Below are 25,082 nucleotides of genomic sequence, written 5' to 3'. Positions count from 1 at the left end.
TTTTTAGTTTGGATGTCCTTTCTGCTATAATTCACTAAACACAAAAGGGGTGAAAAAAAGAGAGAGAAAGAAACTTAGAAGTAAAAATAAATAATGACAATGGACACTGACCATTTCTCTATAATTTCCCTAAATGTGAATGGGCTGAACAATCCAATCAAAAGACACAGAGCAGCAGACTGGATTAAGAAACACCACCCATCCATATGTTGCCTCCAAGAGACCCACCTCACTGCCAAAGACAGAAACAAATCCAAGTGAAATGATGGAAACGAATTTTCCACTCCAATGCACCAAGCAAAAAAGCGGGAGTAGCGAACTTAATCTCCGATGAAATTAACTTCTCAATAAAATCAGTACATAAAGATAGAGACGACCATTATATATTAGTAAAGGGTACAATCCATGCCCATAATATTACAGTTATAAACATCTACTCCCCCAACACTGGAGCACCCAAATTCGTCAAACAAACTCTTTTAGAATTACAGAACAAGGTAGACTCAAACACAATCATTGTGGGAGACCTCAATACACCACTCTCAACAAATGAGAGGTCAACTCAACAAAAGTTAAGCAAAGACAGCATCGACTTAAACGACACCATAGCCCAGCTGGGCTTAACAGATATACACAGAGTTTTCCACCCAAGGGCAAAACTTTTTACATTTTTATCAGCAGCACATGGAACACACTCCAAAATAGATCATACAATAGTTAATACAGAAAACTGCACTATTCACAATAGCCAGGCAATGGAAACAATCCAGATGCCCTACTGCAGATGAATGGATACAGAAAATATGGTATATATACACAATGGAATTCTACACACCCAACAGACAAGATAAAATAATGGCATTCGCAGGGAAGTGGATGAATCTAGAGTGAATCATGTTGAGTGAGACAAGTCAAGACCTAAGGAACAAAAGGCGCATGGTATCCTTAATATGTGGATATTAAATCCAAAGAGTACAAGAGCGAGGACTCGATAACTGCATACCCAAAGTTATGGACATGGTAATGGAAATACAAACATAACTATATAGACATAAAAACCTATGACTCTATAGACATAATGTTTTATTTCTTGAATTAATATGTTTCTATGACATACAAACCCTTAGCCTAATTTTGATTAAGTTCTAAATACTAAGTCCCAGTGATTGTAAATAGAAATTCCCTCCTCGAACACTTGTTTGTTAAACTTGTCATTTAAAATATGATGTAAAAATCAACATTAATAATTTTTTTAAAAAAAGGTCTTTTACAGACCTCCAGGATAAGGAAACAAAAGCCATATAATGAGTGACTGTTGTCCTTAATGTACCATGTTATCTCTCATCTCTTTTGCCATCCCTTGGTTATCTCATATTATTATAATATTTCACCTTGTTATCTGATATATTTTATGTGATTAATTGGTTATTTGATATTGGATAGGGAAGGGGGGAAATCAAGATAAGCAGGGGAGGCTGGGAGGGACATGGGGACCATATGTCATGAGAAAGGGTATCAATGTTTGTGAAGTTATGCACCTTCTATCTGTGAATATAATGTAACCCTTCTATTAATCACAATAAAAATATTAAGAAAAAAAAACAAAACATGAGCCAGGTGCTGGCAGTTCATGCCCATAATCCTAGCTACTCAGGAAACTGAGATCTGAAGACTGAGATTTAGAGTCAGCACAGGCAGACAAATCCCCAGTGGACCAGAAAAGGCCAGAAATGGAAGTGTAGCTCAAGTGGTAGAGTGCCAGCCTTGAGCAACAGAGCAAAGTGGACACCCAGGTTCTGAGAGCACACCCCACTAGCAGCACATGCATGCAGCCCTGGTGGGCCCGGGCTTGCCGTGGGTTTGTGTCACAGCTGAACAACCCACATGTAAGAAACCTCAGTCTTACTTGCTTTTCTGTTTGGCGGTACTGCTGTTTGAACTCAGGGCTTTGTGTTCAACAGGTAGATACTCTTATCTCTAGACATACTTTCAACTCTGTTTTCTTCTCCATGATTATTATTGCTCTGAGATAGGATCTTGCTTTCTGCCTGGATGCATGCCTAGACTGTTACTTGCCTATTTCATATTTCTAATCTTAGGCTGGCAGATATGTGCCACTATGCCCAGCTTCTTCTATTGAGGTGGGTTTTCTGTCTGAGCAAGCCTGCAACCATTATCTTGCCAAGTTTTTGCCCCACCCCCACCCCACATAGCTGGGATGACAAGAACAGACCACTGTGCCCAACTATTTGTTAAGAAGGAGTCTTAAGTGTATGTTTAGGCTGGAATAGCAATCCTTTCAATGTATCCTCCCAAATGGCTCGAATTACTAGCTACTGGTGTGAGCTACTATTGCTTGGTACTTCAGTTTTCTATAATGGATTGCCAATTATGATATGCTCAGCTTTTGTCCAGGAGGGAGGCACCTTTTTATTTTATTGGACAGAAACAACAGCTGCCTTTTACTCAGAAAGCACTTATTTCACTTTTCCAAAGCTGTTTACAACCTTGAAAAGATAGTTAAATTAGTAAGAAACAAACCCAATAAGATGAATAATTATAGGGAGAGAAATTTAGCTTAAGGAATTGGAACATTCTGTGTGCAGTTGGTAAACCAAATTCTTCAGTGCAGACAGGTAGTCTGAGAACCAGAGGGAGAGCTGATGACACAGTCGAGTCAAGCCAGTCTGGGGGTGGAATTCCCTCTTCCTGATGGTACATCAACCTCTTAAGGCTTTCAAATGGTTGATAACTGACATAACTGACCCCCTCCGTATTGTAGAGGAGAAACGGCTTGCAAAAATTATCTTCACAGAGGCATCTAGGCTGGAGTTCGATCCCCAAAATGGATGCCCCAGACTAGCCTTGTTTGCACATAAAATTAACCACCACAATAGTCCCAAGCAGAAGCAGCAGGGTACACGTGCCTAGAAGCTGAGATTTCCCCCACCCTCTCTCTCTCTCTGTACTAAGGCTAAACTCAAGGCCTTGTTCTTGCTGGGCTGGTGCTCTACTTGAGCCATGCCTCCAGCCCTGCTTTTTGCTTGTAGTTTTAGAGATGGAGTTGATTGAATTGTTCTGCCAGAGTTAGCCTTGAACTTTGAACCATGAGATCTCAGCCTCCCAAGTAGCTCTAATTACAGATGTGAGCCACTGGTATGTAGATAACTTACTCATTAAAAAAAAAATCTGGCATCAAGGCCAGATGGGCTTGATTCCTCAGTACCACATACACAGAAAAGTGGCGCTGTGGCTCAAGTGGCAGAGGCTAGCCTTGAGCAAAAAGTGTCCAAGGACAGTGCCCAGGCCCTGAGTTCAAGCCCCAAGACTGGAAAAAAAATCTGGTATCAATTTTTTCAAAGAACCAACTCTGTTTTGTTCATTCTATGGTTTTAGTCTCTAATTTCTGATTTAATTTTGATTGTTTCTACTTATTTAGGTTTAGCTTATTCCTGTTTTTCAAGGAGCTTGAGGTGTAGCAAGTGTTGAGATTTCTCCAATTTGTTGATGTAGGCACTCAGAGCTATGAATTTTCCTTTGAGTATTACTTTCGATGTGTCCCAGAGGAACTGTTATTGTGTGTTCATTTTTAAAAAATCCCGTCAACATTTGAATATCCCTTCTAATCTCTTCAATGATCCACTGATCATAAAGCAATTTGTGATTCATTTTCCATGGGAATTTTCTGTGATGGCTTTTGCTCTTGAGCTCTAATTTTATTCCATTCTGGTCTGACAGGATGTGAGGAATAATTTCAACTTTAAAAAAAATTTCACAGATTTGCTTTGTGACTTAAAACATGATCTATTTTGGAGAATGTTCTAGGGGCTGCTGAGAAGTGTGTATATCCTGAGGCTGTTAAAGTGAAATAGCTTGCAGATGTCTGTTTAGTTGGTAAACTAGTTATTTAGGTCTGAGGTTTCTTCGTTGAGTCCTTGCCTGATCTATCCAGAGGTGACAATGCTGTGTTGAAGTCACTATCAATGTGTGCTTGTGTGTTTTTGAGTCAAGTGGTGTGTTTGATGAAGTTGGGTACACTAGCATTTGCTTATTATATCCTCTTGCAGGAGGGAGCCCCTTATTCGTATGCAATGTCCTTCTTTGTCTTTTCTAATTTTAAATCTGTTGTACCTGATATTAGTCTGTTTGTGGGGGCTGTTTGCTTGAAAGATTTTTTTTGTAGCCTTTCACTTTGAGAAGGGTGGTAAGGCAAGATGTGTTTCCTATAAACAGCAGGCAGAGAGGTCTTGCTGTTTGATCCAGCTAATCACTCTGTCTTTTAGTTGGAGAGTTAAGTCTATTGACATTGAGAGTTAGGACCGAGGGGTGAAAGATAATTCCTGCCATGTCATCTATGTTCTTAGAGACTGTGTCTTGTCTAGTCCTACTATATTTATCGCTAAGGAGAATATTCCTTGCCAATATTGCATTCTTGTTGATTTTCTGTATGTAGGACAGCTTTAAGTATCTTCTCTAGTGCTGGATTGGTAAAAATAAATTATTTCAGTTTTTTCTTGGTTATGGAGTATTTTTATTTATCCTTTGGTGATAAAGGAGAGCTTTGCTGGGTATAATATTCTGTGTTGGTAATTGTTTGCCTTTACTATTTGGAATAGATCATGGTAAGCTCTTCTTGCTTCCATGTTTTCAGCTGAGAAATCTGTATTATTCTGATTGGTTTTCCTTTATAAGTAATCAATCTTTTCTGTCAGCTTTAAGGATCCTTTCCTTGATGTCTGTTGATCCTGTGTGGACTGTAATGTGGTACTGGGATGTTCCTTTCTGGTATTGTCTGTTGGAGTATCATAAATTCTTCTGGTATCTGAATGGACCTTTATTTAGAGGATATTTGGGACTTTCTGTGACGTATGTTCCTACCCTCTCTTGATCTCCTGCCCTTCTCCTTCCTTGATACCACAAATACAGTTGTTGAATTGAGTCCTCAAGCTCCTGCAAGCTCATTTCTTGTTTCTTGGATTTCTTCTGTATGATTGCCTCCTCTCTCTTATTGTGTATGCTCTGTCTTCTAGCCCAGAGACTCTGTCTTCCACATCATCTGTTATGCGGCAGAGATTTTCTACTTTATTGTTTAATTCCCTGTTTTCTGTTTTTGTCATTTCTGACTAAACGAATAAATGTTCAAATCTGGATCCTGCAGCATAACACCCTCCTCATTACTTGGCAATCGTTATCAAATCAGATAAGAACTGAGCTACTAAAACAGTTTATGATGCTGGTAGCCGCTGGTGAACATCCTTCCATGCTGGAATTTCTATTGTGTGTACCTATCAATCTCATTACATAATTATTATATGTATGGCTAGAGATTTCAATCACTGGGTTAGCCTCTGATCATTCTAGACAGTCCTGGGGTTCAACCAACAAACTCTGAACATAGAACACAAGAAGAAAAAAAGGAGATAGTTGGAAAAGTAATAGAAGAGACCAATATTTTGTATGGAAAAAATGGCTTTGGGGCTTCCAGCTTGCATTGCCTTCTCCAGAAGATACTTGACATTGTTACTATAACATACAGTTTTAACTAGAAAGTGTAGCAAAAAGAGGAAAGTATATCTTATTAAATTATATTATTTATTGTGTCACATCTGATTCTAGAACTGAGTTCATAGCTAAAAACTGAGAACACACAGAAAATATAATCAATACACTGGTTGCCTTGAAAGGATAAAATGTAAATTGATTGTTTATTATTTAACATACAAAATCTCAGTATGGTAGTGATTATCATCCCAAAGGGATGATAGCTGTATGCCTTTAAGCACAGCTCTCTGATAAACATTTTTTTAAAACTCTGGGAATCCTTTCCATACTGACAGTTATCCTTTGGTAAGTCCTCATATGTGCAGGGACTTAAGACTACCAATCTTGGAATACACTAAATTAGCAAAATAGAAATAAATACCCCATTTAAAGTTGTTTTGGAAAACTCAGTATTAAGCTGGTTTTGACCAGAAAAGAAAAGAAAACATTAGGCTCACATTTAGTCTTGCTATGCTTTGCAATATTATCCCATGGCTCTTTGTATATTCTTGCATAGAAAGTCTATACCCTTGCTATTCAGGATGAGTATCTGGTATAGCATCTCCATGAAATCTGAATTTACCACATGTGCAGAATCTTCAAGAATCTGAATCAGAATGTGCCCTGGGGGCATGACATTCATTGGGTACTTGATCAATGTTTGAGAATCACAGTTTAACACAAACTCGGCCTCTAGATTCTTTTCTCTTGAACTTCTCTTTTTGGTATAGCCTGGAGTTGCTTCCTACCATATTTTCCTAACAGACTATAAATCTCACAAACTATGTAATGGAGTTTTGATCTGGCCTGGAATTCCTCTATTCTCCATAGGCAATCTTGCTTATTTTCTTCATCTAACCCTTCTAATTTTGTCTATAAAATACATCCTGCAGAGCATAAAAATGGTGAGGGATATTAACATATGGGCATGTTGTCTGTCCCTAGAAGATGATGATTTACAGGCTTATACAACACATATCTGAATGATCAGATGCTTCCATCTTTAATGCCCTTCCAGCTAATTTTAAAAATAGAAGGTCAAGTTATATTACAGTTGTAATTCTTTACTCTGCTTTTTCTAAAGATATTCACCTCACTTTCTTTATTTCTCTCTGTCTCCATTTCCTTCTTTTTTGGTGCTAGTCCTGGAGCTGGAACTCAGAAGCCTGGGTATTATCCCTGAGATTTTCAAAATTCAAGGATAGTGCTCTACCACTTAGTCACAGCTCCACTTCTGGCTTTTTGGTGGTTAATAGGAGATAAGCATGGACTTTCTGTTCTGTCTGCCTTTAAACTGCAAACCTCAGATCTCAGCTTCCTGAGTAGCTAGGATTGCAGGAGTGAGCCACAACACCTGGCTTCCCACTTATTTCTATACACACCTGCAGTATTTATCCTGATCTAATACTTTGGCCTTTCACCTTGCTTATTCTCCATATTCACTTCATTTCTCCAGTTTCTCTCATAACATGTCTTAGGTATGAAGTCAAGTGGCACCCCTTGTAAATACTCTTCAATTTAATCTGTGGCTTCACATACCAACTTTGTTTCGTTTAGGAGGGAAACAGAGTACGCAGCAGGTAATTTTTATTACCTATTGAAATTAATTTAAATAGCTAATTTTCTTTGGGTAGTAAAATACACCAGTCTTACTGCTTAAAAAGAAACGTTAACTGGGATGCTTTTTTAGGAGGAAATCATGTTGTTCTTATCTTGCACTTGTCCCTCTGCTCGGTTCCTCTTTGATGTGTATCCCCAGATGAATGTGCAGCGCCCTTCTCTGGAATAGTCTTTGAGGAACTCTGTGAACATTAGCATAAGTAATGAATTATGTGATGATGCTCCCATCTCTTTCTCATAAGCTCTGGGAATCTCCTATATTGGAATAAGTGGCCTTGAAAATAGGAGAAATGTGTCTCATACATGCTCTAGCCATAAAGTCTACTTTTTTTGCATCATGTGTGCATCTGTAAACCAAATATGTAGAAACAGAGAAAATGTGTCCATAGACAAAAACTACAGCCTGTGGCCATATTTCAGCAAGGAATTAACTTCAAAAGACATGAATTGTCACTGAATTTCCTATGAATTTTATAAGACATAGTAACAAAACTCATCATTTTACTTGGCTATTATCTATCCTGCATTACATTTAGAACAGTCTATACTAAGCTTTAAGGTTGTTTCCTGCTTTTTCTTTTCATTGAATGGAAGGTATGGCTTGTACCCTAACATCAAATATCCTCTTCTAAACGTTGTCACTCTCTTACTAGGCAGTGAGTTCGATTATTTGTTCCTCATCCCTAACCCCACCCAAAAAAAGGCAATTTAACTGCCAAACCATACATTCATAGATTTGCCTTGGCACTGTTGCATGGGAATATAAAACCACATACTTAGAGCTGGTTAAAATATCAATATTTTAACATGAATCTAGGAACCAACACTAGACTAGGTCTTTAATTCTAACTGCTTAGTCATAAGATGCCAGTTTGGCCATAAGCTATTATCTTAGAAGGCAACAGTTGCAATTAGAAGCACAAACCATGATGGGAAATATTAGGCCATAAATATAAGGATCATATTAGAGGATATTAAAAACACCAAGTATATCCTAAGTTTTACAAGTAAGTTAATTTAATTGTTTATTATATATTATCTTTTACGTTGTACCACTCAACGAACTAATTTATAAGTGCAATGCATCTTGATCAAGATTACCCTTTCCATCATTCTCCCCCACCCTTCCCAACTCAACTCCTCCCCTCAACTTTCATAGTTTCATAGGGCATGCATTGAATATTATGGCTGCATCCAGCCCCTACTCTCCCCTTCCTCTCTTCGCTCATTTTCCCCCATTTCCTTGAGCATGCGCACACATCTCAAGTACCATCTTCCTGATATTCACGTTATTAGACTGTTAAAGTTTATTTTTAAAGGAATTTCATCATTTGAATTATCCCCTGCATATGCCATATTTTGATTTATACATTCATGTACACATGCGTAGGCCCCCATATATGTGTTTAGAAGTTAATTTTATATCAAGTGGTAATCATGAACTATTGACTTTTTTTTTTCTTTTTGGTGGTGTTGTGGGACTTGAACTCAGGGTCCGGGCACTGTCCCTGAGCTCTTTTAGTCAAAGCTAGTGCTCTACACTTTGACCACTAGATTTTGAGTGGTCAATTGGAGATGGGGACTTTTCTGCCTGGACTGGCTTTGAACCACGGTCCCCAGATCTTACTGGTGCTTAGTGGACTATTTGATTCTTTAGGGTAGAAATTTTCTCTGGCTTATGCTACATTGTTAAACAAAACAAAATAAAACAATATTACAAGAGGGGAAAAATTTCAAATATGGAACATACCAATGACCAGTTATGTTCATAGCCATCCTGACTTTCTTGTTCTGTCTCTGCCATAGATTCTGAGTCTTTGGGGGAAAAATTCATATATCTCTTCAAATGAAACTACTTATAACAAGTTATAGATAAACAGAAGTCTATAGATAATAGTTGTTCTTAAATAGACTGTAATTTTAGAATGTCTTGTACTTATCCAGTTATTCAGCTTAATCTTTAGCTGAATACTCATACTCCTTCTTATAGGAAATACTTGTACTGCAATTCTTCAATATGTTACTGGAACAGCTCTGCATGTTACCAGGTAGTATACATTCTATCTCACAAAGATTCACAAATGAACACAAATGAACAAATACTCTGAAACAAAACTTTAAAATGACATAGAAATGAATTCTCTACTTCACAGCAGTAACTTTTATATAATCAATTTCACATTTTCTTCGCCTCAAGCTTGGCTGCTTTTTGCACTTTGATGTGGATACCTTACCCTGTTTCTTTACATTTGAAATATTTTCTCCCTTACCCTTATACATCTCTCTTCTTCTTCTAAGACTCAGTGTAGTATGTGAACCCTTCCGCAACCATGCCTTTCTTCCCTGGATGACCGGATCCAACTCTCATTGGGCTGCGTTAGCTCTTTATTGACTTTTTTTTACTGTCTCTTTAACTTCAGGAATGGATTATTCCCTTTTGTTGTTGGCAAAGAGGTACCTACTTCCCCAATGACCTTTCTTCAAGAAACATGAATTGCATTTTCTGAATGCTCAGCTATTCAGAATCTTGGAGGTTTATGTTTTGTGAAGTGGTTTTGCAATGGAGAGAGACCAGTGTACATGTGAGGAAAGGGTGGACAGAAGAAAAGACATGTGGATAAATGGAGTGAGAAATTTTGTGGGATGCCTGAATCAAGGGAATATTCCAAAGTTCATTTATGATATAATGTTATCAGCACTCAAGACTTCAAGTGAGATTGGCTATGTTTATAAAGTTACTGATTTAGAGCATACAGTCCCCTCTTTCTTGGCAATACCTGCCACAAAACATTGGAGGTGAACTTCCCATGTTTTCTTTTCCATATCCTTCTAAAGTTAAGAAATTGGTTTAGTGTTTTAATGCGATGTCTTGTTTTCTTGCATCTAACAAATTCTTTGCAAACTATTGTGACTAGGGGTTTAGATCATTGATTTAGCTTTTGAGATCCTTCCGGGGTCATATGGGTAAAACTTCACACCCAAAGTTCAAAAGAAAATAAAAGTGAGAAGAGCAGCAAGCACAAATCTACTGCATGGGAGGTGAATTCATGCTTAAATCTTGCACTGATGAACCTATAACTGAAATTGTACTGGCAAACACACACACACACACACACACACACACACACACACACACACACACTTCAATTGGAAATAACTATTGCTTTAGATCTTTTAGTCAATTATATGGTGTATCCTGTGGATTTCTCTTCAAAACATTTCAGATGTAGCTAATAAATACATTGGGTGACCTAGTCAAATTAATTATTATTATTATTATTATTATTATTATTATTATTATTATTTTAACCCAGAGCCTTGCACATGTTCTACCATGTTAGTTATAGGTCCAGCCCTTTTTTTTCCTTTAGGTTAGGTTTCCAATTAGTTTTTCTATGGGTTGGCCTCAGACAATAATCCTCTTACTAGATTCGCTACATAGATGATATTATTACAAATGACCCATAATGTCTTCTTTCCTTGTTGAGATGGAAATGTTGGTAACTTCTTGCCCAAGTTGATCTCAAATTGAGATCTACTGATTGCTATGTTCCAAAAGGCTGGGATTTCAGGTACAGACCACCATACCATTCATGTTTTCATAGATAAATCATCTTAGTGTCCAAAATCATCCAGAAAAAAAATCTTAGTTTTAGAACCTCTTACCCCACCCTCCCAAGCAGTTGTGTTTACTTAGGTCCCATAATTGTCTTGTGCATAAACACCTAACAAATATAGGGAGGATCCTAAAGCATTAAAACAGAAACATTAAGTTGAATGCTGTAGTTGTTATTTTTTTTGTCAGTCCTGGGGCTTGAACTCAGGGCCTGAGCACTGGGGGATCCTCCAGGCTAGTGTTCTATCACTTGAGCCGCAACACCATTTCCAGCTTTTTCTATGTATGTGGTCCCAAGGAATTGAACCCAGGGCTTGGTGCATGCTAGGAAAGCACTCCCAACCTGCAGATTTTTTTTTATTGTTGTTGCTAATGCTTTTGAGAAATATGGATGCCAACAATGACATTCATGTCAACACACAGAATCAACTTTGGGAAAGAAGAATTAAGATTAGGATGGCTAGGAGCGTTCCCAATATATAATGTTCTTTCAAGAATAATTTATGTTGCACAGTTTACCTGATCTGAATGGTTGTAACTTCAACCTTTCTGTGTCATCTTCTCCAACAGAATTGTTTATGAGAGGCTGGATGGGTTTTGAAACAAGATAATTAATAAATGTTGGTATCATTCATGCAATAAGTATATGACAAGATAAAAATATAAAGTTACTACCTTAAAATGAGGATGTTTTTCAATCCATGCTAAAAATAAAAAAGAGAAGAAATAAATCCTATGTAAATATGACCATGTCAGTCTTACATTCACAAAGTTAGGTATCACCAAATTCTCATGCTTTATGTTCACAATCACAACTATTATTTTTGGGTTTAGGGTTGATTTTCATTTTACTGGTTAGGGCAGTAATATGAATATGATAGACATATATTGAATACAAAATAAGAATATAAATTTAATAAAACCTGCAGTTTTGAGCTGGGAATGTGGCCAAGTGTTAACATGCTTGCCCAGCATGCACAAAGCCCTGAGTTCGATTCCTCAGTGCCACCTAAGAGAAAAAGCCATAAATGATGCTGTGGCTCAAGTAGTAGAGTGCTGGCCTTGAGAAAACCCAAGGACAGTGCCCAGGCCCTGAGTTCAATCCCTAGGACTGGGAAGAAAAGAATATAGATTTAATAAAATCTGCAATTGAGAATTTAAAAGTAAAATGAAGTCTCCAGTGACATGAATAAATAGAAACTTGTTAATATTACTTCTCCATGGGCATTTTGACTATTGATTTCCATGTTTTTTCTTTCCTCTTCCTTCCTTCTTTCCTTTTGTTTTTCCTTTCTCTCTCTATTTCTTTCTTGCTTTCACTCTCCTCCTCCTGCTTCTCCTCTTCCTCCTCCTCCTTTTCTTCCTCCTCCTCTTCTTCTTCTTCTTCTTCTTCTTCTTCTTCTTCTTCCTCTTCCTCTTCCTCTTCCTCTTCCTCTTCCTCTTCTTCTGTGCTAGTCGTTAGGTTTGAATGTAGGGCCTGAGTGCTTTGAATTTTTGCGCACAGCTGATATTCTACCACTAGAGGTATAGCTCTACTTCCAGCAATTTGATGGTCATTTAAAGAGAAGAATCTTATAGACTTTCCCATCTCAGCTGGCTTTGAACCATGATCCTCAGATCTCAGCTTCCTGCGTAGTTAGCATTACAGGTGTGAGCCACCAGTGCCTGACCCATACATTTATTTTGACTATTTTCTTGTTGTTGTTGATTGTGGGGCTTCAACTCTGGGCCTGCGTGCTGTCACTGAGATCTTCAGCTCAAGACTATCACTCTACCACTTGAGCCAAAGTGCCACTTCCAGTTTTCTAGTGGTTAATTGGAGATAAGAGTTTTATAGACTTTGTGCCTGGGCTGGCTTTGAACCATGGTCCTCAGATCCTCAGCCTCCTTAGAAGCTAGGATTACAGAGGTGAACTTTTTTTTTTTCTGCGCTGGTCCTGGGGCCTGAACCCTGGACCTGGACACTGTTTCTAAGCTATAGTTCCTCAAAGCTGGCACTCTATTGCTTGAGCCACAGTGCCACCTATAGCTTTTTCTGTGACTATTTAGAGATAAGAGTCTCGCAGACTTTCCTGCCTGGGCTGGCTTCAAACCAGTCCTCAGATCTCAGTGTCCTGTAGATAGGATTACAGGTGTGAGTACCAGCACCCACTCCTTCAGATTTTTCTTGATCCAAGAAGTTATGTAAACTAGATTTAAGAAATAATATGCAGTGCGTTTTCAAATTTGAATTCTAGTATCCACAGAGGAAAAAAATCTAAATTGCTACAGAATTATACTACATACTTTATATTTTAGAATCAGTATGTTATTTACTAAAATAATAAATTTAGCATAAGCAACAAACTAGGAATTATTTTTTAATTCACAATTTTTTTGGGTATAATTTTTTTGGCTGGGAGTTTAGCCTAGTGGTAAGAGTGCTTGCCTAGGATTGATTGCTTGCTACCACATATAAAGAAAAAGTCAGAAGGGCTGGATGTGGTGGCTCATGCCTGTAATCCCAGCTACTCAGGAGGCTGAGATCTGAGGATCACAGTTCAAAGCCAGCCCTGTCACTAAAGTTCGTGAGATTCTTATCTCCAATTAACCACCAAAAAACGGGAAGTGTTGCTGTGGCTCAAGGGGTAGAGTGGTAGCCTAAAGCTGAAGAGCTCAGGAACAGCGCCCAGGACCAGAATTCAAGTTCCACTGCCGACAAAAAAAAAAAAAGCCAGAAGTGGTGCTGTGGCTCTAGTGGTAGAGCTCTAGCCTTGAGAAAGCCCAAGGGCAGTGCTCAGGCTGAGTTCAAGCCCAGGACTGGCAAAAAAAAAAAAAAATGTTACTCTAAAGGGACTATATGAAACAAATGACTTATAAAACTAGGTTTGTAAAGCAGTGAGGACTTCTATATTCAACTTAATATCTTCCAAATAACTAATGTCTGTGAAGCAACATACACCACTGAAGGTTGTTAATGGTAGAGAGATGAAATGTGTGGCTACTGCATGACCAATGCCAGCACCCTTCCACCAGACAGTCACCTCTGCTCAGCTATACTTTTTTCTTTAGTTTGAACACAAATATACTGGAGACTGCTGAAATGAGCTCTTGCAAGTATCCCCATCATGAACTTTAAAATTACCTAGGGAACTATTCTCTTCTTTCCCTCTTTCTGCTGAAAACTATCTTCAGAGAGCAGTACTAATGTTTTGAGTTTCAGGCCTCATGCTTTATAGGCAGATACTGCAATCCTGAGTCATTTCTCTACCTCTTTATGGCACTGCTCAAATTTGAAGTAGAGTGTTGCTTCCTTCCCTAGAGTCTGCTTAGACTGTAGGCCACTTACTTTATGCTTTCTATCATGAGCGAATGACAAGCATGCATCAACACCGCCTAGCTTCTCTCCACTGTCATGCTTTGCTTGGCCTCAAAACCTAATCTTAGTAACCAAGTAGCTAGGATAGAAGGCAAGAGCCACCATGACACAAACAAGGCCACTCTTCTTTCGAAAAGCAATCTCTAGGGGCCAGGAGTTTGGCCTAGTGGTAAGAGTGCTTACCTAGCACGCATGAAGACCCAGGTTCAATTCCTTGGTACCCCATACATAGCAAAAAAAAAAAAGCAATCTCTAGATTAGTAGTATGCTTTCCACGTTTGACTATTTGCATGGCATGTAATTCTTCTTTAGGTAGCAAAATTTAAATTTCTCTTTCTTGTTCCCTAGGAATATGCTTAGAAATAGAGTAACATTTATGCTTTCTCTTGTTGTTCTGTCTTGACATATGTTCGAATAGCCTTGGGTCTGAATTTCCTTATAAACAAGAATCACAATATGGACAGCAAAAATGGCTAAACCTTTGGAACTGAGAATGGGTGACTTCCCCACCAGCCGAATCATCATCACCAGGTTTTTAAATGTTGGGAGGTGCTGGTTTCTATGGAGTAGGGTTTCAGATTTCCTTCGCTTACCTTCTCGAAATCTATCCTCATACTTCTCCCTATCACATTCAAAGTTGAAACTGCATAATATTTCATAAACTTTTTAGTATTTTTCATCTGGTAATAGATTATTTTGATCTCTCCATAACAAACTACATTCAAGTCTATATTTTGGGCTACCTAATATGATTCTGTGAAGAAGCAGCATTTTATGGGATATACAATTATGCCTATATTCTGCTGTCAGAAGTAAATCAGAACTCCAAATGGTCATGGGATCTTGTCCTTATTGCCTTCCTAACAGTGAGGAAGACAGGAAGAGTTAAACATGTCCCCTACTTCTGAAACAGGTATAGTGACTGAAAATTTCTTTCTTTCCTTTTTTTTGTGGGTTGTGGGACTTGAACTCTGGGCCTGAGAGCTGTTCCTAAGCTCTTCATCTCAAGGCTACCATCTTATCCCTTGAGCCACAGCACTACTTCTAGTTTACTAGTAGTTAAATGGAGAAAAGAGTCTCATGGACTTTCATGCCTAGGCTGGCTTTGAACTGAGATCCTTAGATCTCAGTCTTCTGAGTAACTAGGATTACAGATGTGAGCTACCAGCACCTGACTGTTACTGGAAATTTCTTACCAAATTGATAATTTTCTCAACTTTGCTAATACCCTGTTTTTTGTGTCTCGCTTCTTATGTGAGCTACTACTTTCTCATTCTTATCCCTTCTACATCCTTTAGATACAAGCATGTTCCAAATAGGACTACAATTCAGGTTCTTTTCTTGCATTCTCAGTTTAAACTGTTGCTAAAAGTTGAGAGAGTACACTATTTATTTCCCTTTTACCCCCCTTTTCATATGCATTTAATATGGATTTATGGCTATTATTACGTGTCAGTGATCACATTTACAACAAATATTGTCTCAGAAGAATATTTTTCTAAAATTTTTTACCTTCCTTGGGTCCCTTAGATGTGCATTTTTCTGGAATAAATACAGCTCCAGGTAACTGAAACACATACTTCTGTAGAACATATTCAGGAATTCTCTATTAAAATTAATATCAATAACAAATTTCCCTAAACATTATGAAGAAGATATCTATTTTTTATTTTGAAAGCAATTTAATTTAAAATTCAGAGACTTTTAAAAATCAAAATAGTTCAATAAGTAATCTGCTTATGATCTCCATATCAAGCCAATCTCCTACATTCATTTGGTTGCTGATTCTCAAAACCAAATATGGAGTTTGATAGGAAACATATTCCAGAACACAATACTTCCTAATTTGTGTAGTTTAATCAATAATCTTATAGCAGAATTGTTATATTGGCAGAATTCTTATATTACACACTGACATTAAAATGTTTTACAAAAATACATTTTTAAATATATGCATATATGTGTGTATATATTTGTCATGCTAGGAGTGAACTCAAGGCATCATGGTTGGTAGACCGTAACACTGAAACCATATCTCTAATCCCCACCCCTTTCTTGTCTTGATTATTTTTGTTAACACTCGATTAGGAATGGAGGATTATTTGGCCATGAAGAATAATGAAACTATAGCTCTGTGAAAAGATAAATGGATAGAAAGAGGTGAAATTAGAAATCCACATGTGAAATGAAATAAAACAGACTGAGAAAGACAACATCACATGTCCTCTCTCCTATGTAGAATCTAGTCATAAAAATGAAAAATGTGCCGGGCATGGTGGCTCATGCCTGTAATCCTAGCTACTCAAGAAGCTGAGATCTGAGGATCAAGGTTCAAAGCCAGCCCGGGCACAAAAAGACTTGAGACTCTTATCTCCAATTAACCTCTAGAAAAATAGGAAGTGGGGCTTGGCTCCCACTTGGCTCAAGGATAGAAGCCTTGAGCTGAAGAGCTCAGGGACATCGCCCAGGCCGACTTCAAGCCCCATGACCCACAAAAACAAAACAAAACTACCAGGATTGAGAACAGTGAAAAGAAAGGATTGAGATGGCGAATATGGTTTAAATAATATACATGTATGAAATATTAGACCCATAAAAATTATTGACAAAGAGAAGGGAAGCTAAGATAGTTGGAGGAAATAAGATTTATAAAACATATATATAATATAATAGGCTGGTAAGGTGGCTTAGTAGTAGAGTGCTTTTGTAGTGTGCATGAAGCCCTCTGTTCTATTTCTCATTACCACATAAACAGAAAAAGCTGGGAGTGGCACTGTGGATCCAGGGGTAGAATGCTAGCCTTGAGCAAAAAACAGCTCAGGGACAGTGCTCAGGACATGAGTTCAAGCCCCAGGACTTGCAAAATAGTAATAATAACAATAGTAATCAAAAGTATGTAGTATAAATTTATGGGACTATCACAATGAAACCCCTTTGTACAAGTATTGTTTAAGAATACAAAAGAAAAATGAGATGGGACCTATTTCCAATAGTAGAGTACCTTCCTAACAAGTATGCAGTCTTGAGTTCAAACTCAACCACAGCAAAAACCAAATGAATAATGAAAGCATTAGACATCTAAAACACTTTCAATGAGATGAGTTACTGTCATATTTAAACAAGATATTTCGCTTCAGAATTCAGAGTACGGCATATTGAGTTGAAATAGTACATTTTAAAGGCAGTATCATTTAAACCAAAAAGACTTACAAAAACTTTTTTTTTTGTCTAGAGCAAATCATGTTAAGTGAGGTAAGCCAAGCTCAGAGAAACAAACAGTGCATGTTTGCTCTCATATATAAAGCTAGATCTAAATAGCCTGGGACATGATAATAAATTATACAGGACTCTAGGCATTCATACACAGTGAGATCAAAGGAGGATAGTCTTAGGAGAGGAACACAAAGGCTCAATGCTTACATGCCTCTAATCATATAAAAGGAAAAGAACAAAAATACTTACTTGTATAAAATAACTACAAGTTATTATCAATTCTAATTACATTCTGAACTTTACTATTTACAATGCTTTTAAAATATTAAATCACAATCTACTGACTATGAGGTAGTGAGAAAGGCATTATCCTTTAGTATTGGCATATGTGACGCTAATAAACAAAAAAAAACAGTATCAATTTGGAAATTGTTACACACCGGACTGTGAGCACTGTCATGAGGACACCTTCTTTGCTGTTCCTCTGGTGTCACTTGTATGTCTGATTCATCTGGCAAATCCATAAATTATGTTAAAATGGAATAATAAAGTTAAGAGAGAAGTGGGGACAGAGAAAAGGAGAGCGAACAAATACAGTCATGGTGTTCAATACATATAATGTGGGAAATGAACTATTTCTTTATATAATTATCCCTTCTACTCCTGGAATGGAGAAGACAGTCTTTTAAATCATCTTATAAACAGGCAGTCTTTATTTCACTGAATAATTTATTGTTTGTTTTATTCTTGGCCTGACACTGGAATTTAAAGAATGTAAATAAAAGTTGTCAGGGTGATTTTGCTGCTTCTAATACCTGCTCCTACAGCTAAAGACGGATATTAGACCATAGAGGACAAGCGAGAATGACAGCATTAAAAAAATGGTAGATGTAAGAGATAAAGAGACATTGTAAAAGGTGGATGCATTTGTCAAAATATAGATTGGTGAGGAAGGCATTACCAGCATTTTAATACTGTCAGAGAAAACTGCAGATACAGAAATGGGATAAAGATGAAGAATTGGTAGGAGTTAGGTTATAAAAGTATTATACATAACTAAGATGCTTGGATATTAATGGTTTGACCAACGGCTAGTATTCATATTAACACTGGAGATGCAAAAATCATCAGAGTTCAGTAGTCACTCACTAAATATTTGTAGAATGAAAGCATACAAAACTGGATTAGTGGAAGACTAGATTGCTTATTGTGTGAGCAACGTTGCCAAATAAAATGTGAAGGGAGCTAGCAAAACTTCAAGTAAGTCTGTGAACTTGTTCAATTTCACACCTTCCATGTTGCAGAAACTCATTAGGATTTAATGATTGACTTCTTGCCATTTAGCTCATGAACAAACGAGTGGGAGGACTCTTTTGAGTTAGGTTTAGAGTCATTGTATAGACCTTTCTCTTATGTATTGCTGAAGATTAGATACATGGCTGGTTAACAGCACTGAATTAACTGATACATGAAATAAAGCTCACTTTAGAGGCAGTTAAGTAGTTCACTGAGCCAGGCACAGTGGAGCCAGGCAGAGTTCGAGGCCTACCGCGACAAAAATTCCATGTGACACCCATAAAAACTGGGCATGATAGCACTTGCCTGACATTCCAGCTATCTGAGAAGCATACAGGAAGTTTACAGCATAAACTGGCCTACAATCAAAATGCAAGAAGCTTTTGGGAAAATGACTAAAGCAGAAAGGATTCAGCGTATAGCTCAAGCAGTAGAGAATGCCTGCTTAACAGTCGTGAGGCCCTGAGTTCAAACCCCAGAAATAGACTAATCAAAGAAATGATTAAGCCTAGCTATGGGCCCTTGCAGGGTACTCAGTGAAGTCCAAAACTCCTGGGGTCAAGGGATCTCTTGCCTCGACCATCCAAGTAGTTGTGATACCCAACAAACAACTCTATACTGAAATAAAATCTCATATATCTCATGATTACTGGTGCAAAACCTATGTAAACCAATATGGGAGAGGCAGAAATTGGGAACTGGGGGCACTGAAACATAAGCATAGAAGCATCTAAGTTAAAATCTGCATTTTAAACTCCTTATAAGTACTATTCTACAGCACCAATGCTAACTTTTGCATTCCACATATCCAATTAGATGATAAATTTAGGAAGAAAAGAATTTGCAACAGGGAGACTAGAAGGTTTTCAAATATTCTCCAGTGAACCTTTGCGGAGTAATTTGTAGTGGAAAGTTTACCTGATTTGCATGGTATGACCTCTAATCTTCTTTGTGTCTCATTCATGATAGAATCCTTCGTGCCAGTGCTGGGCTAGAGGGATATTACAAACAGATGCTTAATATCTGATTATAATCCATACCATATGTACTCAGTAATGACAAGGAGGTAGAAATCCTGTCTCTGGGTCATGTTGAAATAAGAATCAGAGATCCTGGTCATAGTGCAGAACTCTTTCCCAAATAGAACTATATAAAAGCACAGCAAACAGGCTTTTGAGCCTCCTGTAACTCATAGGACTTTAAGGCAAACATTTAAAGAGCTAAGTACAAATACCAAAAATTTAAGTACTACAATATGATACAAGGAATTTGAATGAATTTTTTCATAAAAGGTAAACACCAAGGATTTCTATAACTATTAATCCCCAAATAGAATCTAGTTATTACGTGAAAATAAAATGTATCCTGAGAAATATCTGTTCTTCAGTGACAAGAACAGTTGTAAATATGTACTCTGAAAAGAATAAATTAGAAGGCCAGGAAACATCCTTTGCAGTACAACTGTGGAGATACCAATTTTGAGTTTTGAAAATTTCCATAATGCGTAATCTAATTAGTCCATCCATAACACAGGAAGGAAGAAATAGAGTAAGAACCCCCTGAACCCGCTTAAAAAACTTGATGAAGGCCAGGAGCATGGTCTAGTGATAGAGTGCTGGTAAATGCTTTGAGGGAATGGGATGTGACCAAAACAGTGTGAGAGCCGCATTGTGACGAGAAAAGGACAGGAGGGAGTGCTCCTACAATAGAAGAAATTTGGAATTTGTTTCTTACTGTGATTTTTAAATTGTATCAGCATGACTTAATAAATCAATTAGCCATTGTAGTAATCAAGGAATCTTCCGGGTGCCTTTAGTTTCACAACACTGAAGCATAGACTATATGTTCTTCTTGGACGTTTTAAAATTTGGTATCATAAAGTCTTGGGGCTTGGATTCAGGGCCTTCGCTCTGTCCTTGGGCTTTTTCAAGGCTAGTACTCTACCACTTGAGCCACAGCACCACTCTGGCCTTTTCTGTGTATGTGGTACCAAGGAATCCAACCTGGGTCTTTGTGCATGCTAGGCAAGCACCTTATCAGGAGGCCACTTTCCCGGCCCTCTGACTAGTTTCTATATAAAACAATGGCAAGTAGACTACTGCTGAATTTTAAGAATAAACACAACAACAAACACAATTCAGAGCAAGAGGATCTGTTCCGAAGAATAGTTTACCATGCAGTTGGAAGGAAGCTCGTCTTCCATTGAAGTAGATGTAAGATTTCTCTGAGCAGGCTTCTGGGGGTCAGGAGAAGGTGCCAGAGGAGGAGGGTCTTTGGGAGCAGTTTCCTCAAGACCAGGTTTACAGGGAACGGTGTCTTTGTTTGGACTTGAGAGCAAAAAACAGATAATAAAATGGGAGAGTACAACTCCTTGAAAAATTGAAGGAAAATTGAGTGCACAAAAACATAAAAAAAGAACTGGCCTTCATAATTTCCTTGTCCTTCAAGCTGAGCTGAAAATTGTTTCCATGACTTAAATAATTTTTAACCTGTACTAAAACTCAATAGCCTAACTGAAGACAAAAAGACACACCAGCCCTTCTCCATTGTCTATTTCTGCCTCCAAGAATGATCTGTGTAACTCAGTAATGCCACTCGTCGTACTTCAGCATGTCAAGTGACTATTAAAAAGAATGTTACTCCTTTATATAAAATAATAAACTAAGTCCTCGCACATTTAAAACATTTGAATATACACGTACAAAATTTAAAATGCACGCGTGCGCGCACACACACACACACACACACACACACACACACATATATCCCCAAAAAAAGCCTAGAACGATAAACTTTACAAATTCAGTTAGTTTTCCTATTTGGTCCTGCCTTATCCACATCCACTTTACCTAGCAAGTTTTAAAAACCTTCCAAAGTTTTTAAGGTGACACAAAAATACAACATATTATTTATGGTTCTATTGGAACCCTAATTCTGTGTGTGTGGGGGGGGGTGTGTATGTGCGCACGTGTGTGTGTGTGTGTGTTGGACCTGGGGCTTGAACTCAGGGTCTGTGCACTGTACCTGAGTGTTTTTGTTCAAGATCAGTGCTCTACCACTTTAAGCCACAGTTCCATTTCCAGCTTTTCTGAATAGTTAATTGGAGTGTCTCAGACTTTCCCGCCTATGTTGACTTTGAACTGTGATACTTAAACCTTAGCCACCTGAGTAGTTAGGATGACAGGCATTATCCACTAACACTTGGCTGGAACCTTAACTTTAATATGCCTATATAACTAGCTCTCCCTTTCTTGTGCCATTAACTCCTGCATTGTGTTTAACAAAATTCATAATGAACTCACATGCTCTGATCTCATTCTATAATCTCTTATTCTAAATTAACCAGGATTTTCTTATTCCCCCATCTGATAACTCATTCTTCTCATCTTCCATAAAGAATACTCCCCAATTCTATTCTTGCTGAAACTACCTACACTATGACAAAGAACACAATTGTCATTAAGGAACCTCACATTAAGGTCTGTCTTATCTATGCCATTTAACATATCCAGAGCATCCTATTTTACATCAGTACAATTGTTTTCTTCCTTCTCTCACTCAATAAACAAAAACAAACATACAAAAAAAGAACACATAGTCCAGAATACAACACTACTAAACAAATTATTCTCTCTTTTTTTGGTCATGGAGCTTGAACTCTGGCCTGGGCATTGTCCCTGAGCTCTTCAGCTCAAGGCTACTGCCCTACCCCTTGAGCAACAGTGCCACTTACTAAACAAATTATTCTTAATTCTCATTTTATAATTACATAACACAGGATTTTTTCATATATTTTTATTGTAATTATTAGAAGGGTTACATTATATTCACCAGATAGAAGGTACATTACTTCACATACATTGATACCCTTTCTCATGTCTTGGTCCCCATTTCTCTCCCCCCACCCCCATCCCTCATCTTGTTTCCCCCCTTCCCTATCCGATTTCAAAAAACCAAATACACATATATACAATATATCAGATAACGAGGTGAAATACTGTAACAATATGAGATAACCAAGGGACAACAAAAGAGATGAGAGATAACATAATACATTAAGGATAACACTCACTCATTATATGGCTTTTATTTCTATATTCTGGATGTCCTTTCATTTAGCATCATCCTATCTGGCCTTATGTATCTAGGTTTTGCTCTATTGTAAATCTCTGCTAGGAGAGCCCACAGTTTCTACTGGTTATGACAAATGAGGGAAAACATTGAGCCTATGTTCCTTTGAGTCTGGCTTTCTTCACTTAATATGATTTTTTCTAAGTCTTTCCATTTCCTTACAAATGGGGAGATGTCATTCTTTCTGACAGCAGCATAGAATTCCATTGTGTACAAATACCACATCTTGTTGATCCACTCATCAACTGAGGGACATCTGGATTGGTTCCATATCTTTACTATGGTTAATAGATAACACAGGATTTAAAACAAAAATCTATAAAATCATACCTGTCTAGAGAAGCATCTGCCAAAGTTCCATGAGCTAGTAACAAAAAAGTGAACATGTATTAAATTGACAATACAAGTGATAAATTATGGACAATTTGTGGTGTTTTGCTAGCAAATATTTGAGAACCATACTCCTGAATCTTCAAAACTGAAAACTTCTCATGCTACTGACAGGTAATGAAAACATTAAGAACTCATTTGCTTTGTTGTATTTATCAAATGCAAGGAGAAGAATAATCAGTCTGATACTTAAAAGTAAAGCTACTCTGTACAAAGGCTATAAACTGAACTAAATGTTCTCAGAGTGACAAGAAATGGTGTCATTCACATAATGTGTATCACATTATAGATAGGCAATGTTGAACAAATGGCAAATATTTCTGGACTGATGCAACTATTAACCATTCTCATAGAATAAACCTTTTTTTCTATAATACAGTGCAGTGTTTCCACATATTCAGTTAACACTGTCTGATGAAAGACACAAAGTAGGCTTACACTACAGGCACTGTGCTTTGACCGTCAGGGGAATGGGAAACAGTCAGAGATAAGGGCCCTGTAAAGATTTTCCCACCAGCGAATTGCTCAAAGAGAAATCACCATACTTAGCAGAGCACTGGTGGCTCATGCCTGTAATCCTAGCTAATCAGGAGGCTAAGATCTGAAGACTGCAGTTCAAGGCCAGCCAGGCATGAAAGTCCATGAGACTTCCAATTAACCAACAGAAAACCGAAAGTGGCACTGTGGCTCACTGATAGAGCAGTAGCCTTGAGCTGATGAGCACAGGGACAGCACCTAGGCCACTGTTCAAGTCCCATGATGGAGAAGAAGGAGAAGAAGAAGAAGAAGAAGAAGAAGAAGAAGAAGAAGAAGAAGAAGAAGAAGAAGAAGAAGAAGAAGAAGAGGAGGAGGAGAAGAGGAGGAGGAGGAGAAGAGGAGGAAGAGGAGGAAGAAAAGAAAGACAGAAAGAAACGAAGGAAGGAAGAAAGAAGAAAAGAAAAGAAATCACTGCAAGCTGGGCCCAGTGGCCTGTAATCCTAGCTACTCAGTTGGCTGATATCTGAGGATCAAGGTTCAAAGCCAGGCCAGAAACAAAAGAACCTGAGACTTTTATCTCCAGTTAAGCTCTAGAAAACAGGAAGTGGGGGTTGGCTCAAGGGTATGATGGCAGCCTTGAACTGAAGAGCTCAGGGACAGCCCTGGGCTGAGATTAAGTCCCATGACCTACAAATAAATAAATAAATAAATCACTGTGTTGTTCACATTCTCTGATCCTCTCCTGGCATAGATGCTGGGAAAAAAAGGATTCAGTTCAGCTGTTTTCTCATTCTGATTTGTCCTGCCAAGAAGGTTCAGGTACATCTGCCATTTTACCTGTTGAGAAACTAGTCACTGGAAAAATCACTCCCTTCAGAGTTTATCCACTGAGCAATAGCTAAGAATTAGAAAGACATTAACAAGAAGGAACAGGGATTTAGAAGTTTCCAGTTTTTTTCAGTTTTGAGGGAGGATATGCTTTAGATACAGGTTTAAATATATATAGATATATGAATATATAGATGAACACACATATAGATGCTCTCCTGGTGATAGGAAAAAAATCTTTTCGTTTCATGTGAAGTGTAAACAAGGCAAAGACCCTGCTAGCATTTCCAGGCACAGAAAAATAACTGCTCATAGCAGGTAAGAACCTAATTCTGTGGTAGTGTTTGTCCTGCAAAGGTGTGGCTTAAGGGATAAGTCCTTGTACCCCCATAGGATATCCTGAGCTCAGTTCTCAGAAACACAGATATCAAGAAGAATAAGAAAATGAGTCATGCTATCATATTATACATCATTTCATTCTCGTCCCTCAGAGGAAGTGGATAATTTGATTAATTTGTCACATTTATATTCCTCTTATTTCCCTTAGGAGGGTAGATATGACAGACATTGTTATGGCTTGAAAACATGCTTCCTGATATTGCCATCTCCAAC

At 37.8% G+C, this 25,082-nt stretch overlaps 1 protein-coding gene across 1 annotated transcript in view; it reads right to left on the bottom strand.

Moving 5' to 3' along the window:
- Positions 1–5,573: 5,573 nt before the first annotated feature.
- Positions 5,574–25,082, bottom strand: part of LOC150057274 (uncharacterized) — a gene marked incomplete at its 5' end in the record, with an annotated part of 37,025 nt that continues 17,516 nt past the window's right edge. Inside the window, 9 exons of the mRNA XM_090341817.1 lie at positions 5,574–7,343; positions 8,912–8,976; positions 11,297–11,363; positions 11,453–11,481; positions 15,648–15,741; positions 17,789–17,859; positions 19,563–19,635; positions 20,818–20,971; positions 23,106–23,139. Coding sequence (XP_090197943.1) covers positions 7,239–7,343; positions 8,912–8,976; positions 11,297–11,363; positions 11,453–11,481; positions 15,648–15,741; positions 17,789–17,859; positions 19,563–19,635; positions 20,818–20,971; positions 23,106–23,139 — 692 coding nt within the window. The remainder of the gene's footprint in view (positions 7,344–8,911; positions 8,977–11,296; positions 11,364–11,452; positions 11,482–15,647; positions 15,742–17,788; positions 17,860–19,562; positions 19,636–20,817; positions 20,972–23,105; positions 23,140–25,082) is intronic.

Source organism: Megascapheus bottae, chromosome 11, assembly GCF_031878675.1.
Source record: "Megascapheus bottae isolate mThoBot1 chromosome 11, mThoBot2.hap1, whole genome shotgun sequence".
NCBI lineage: Eukaryota > Metazoa > Chordata > Mammalia > Rodentia > Geomyidae > Megascapheus > Megascapheus bottae.
The sequence above is the reverse complement of the archived record's forward strand: the minus strand, read 5'-3'. Positions and strand labels throughout refer to the sequence as shown.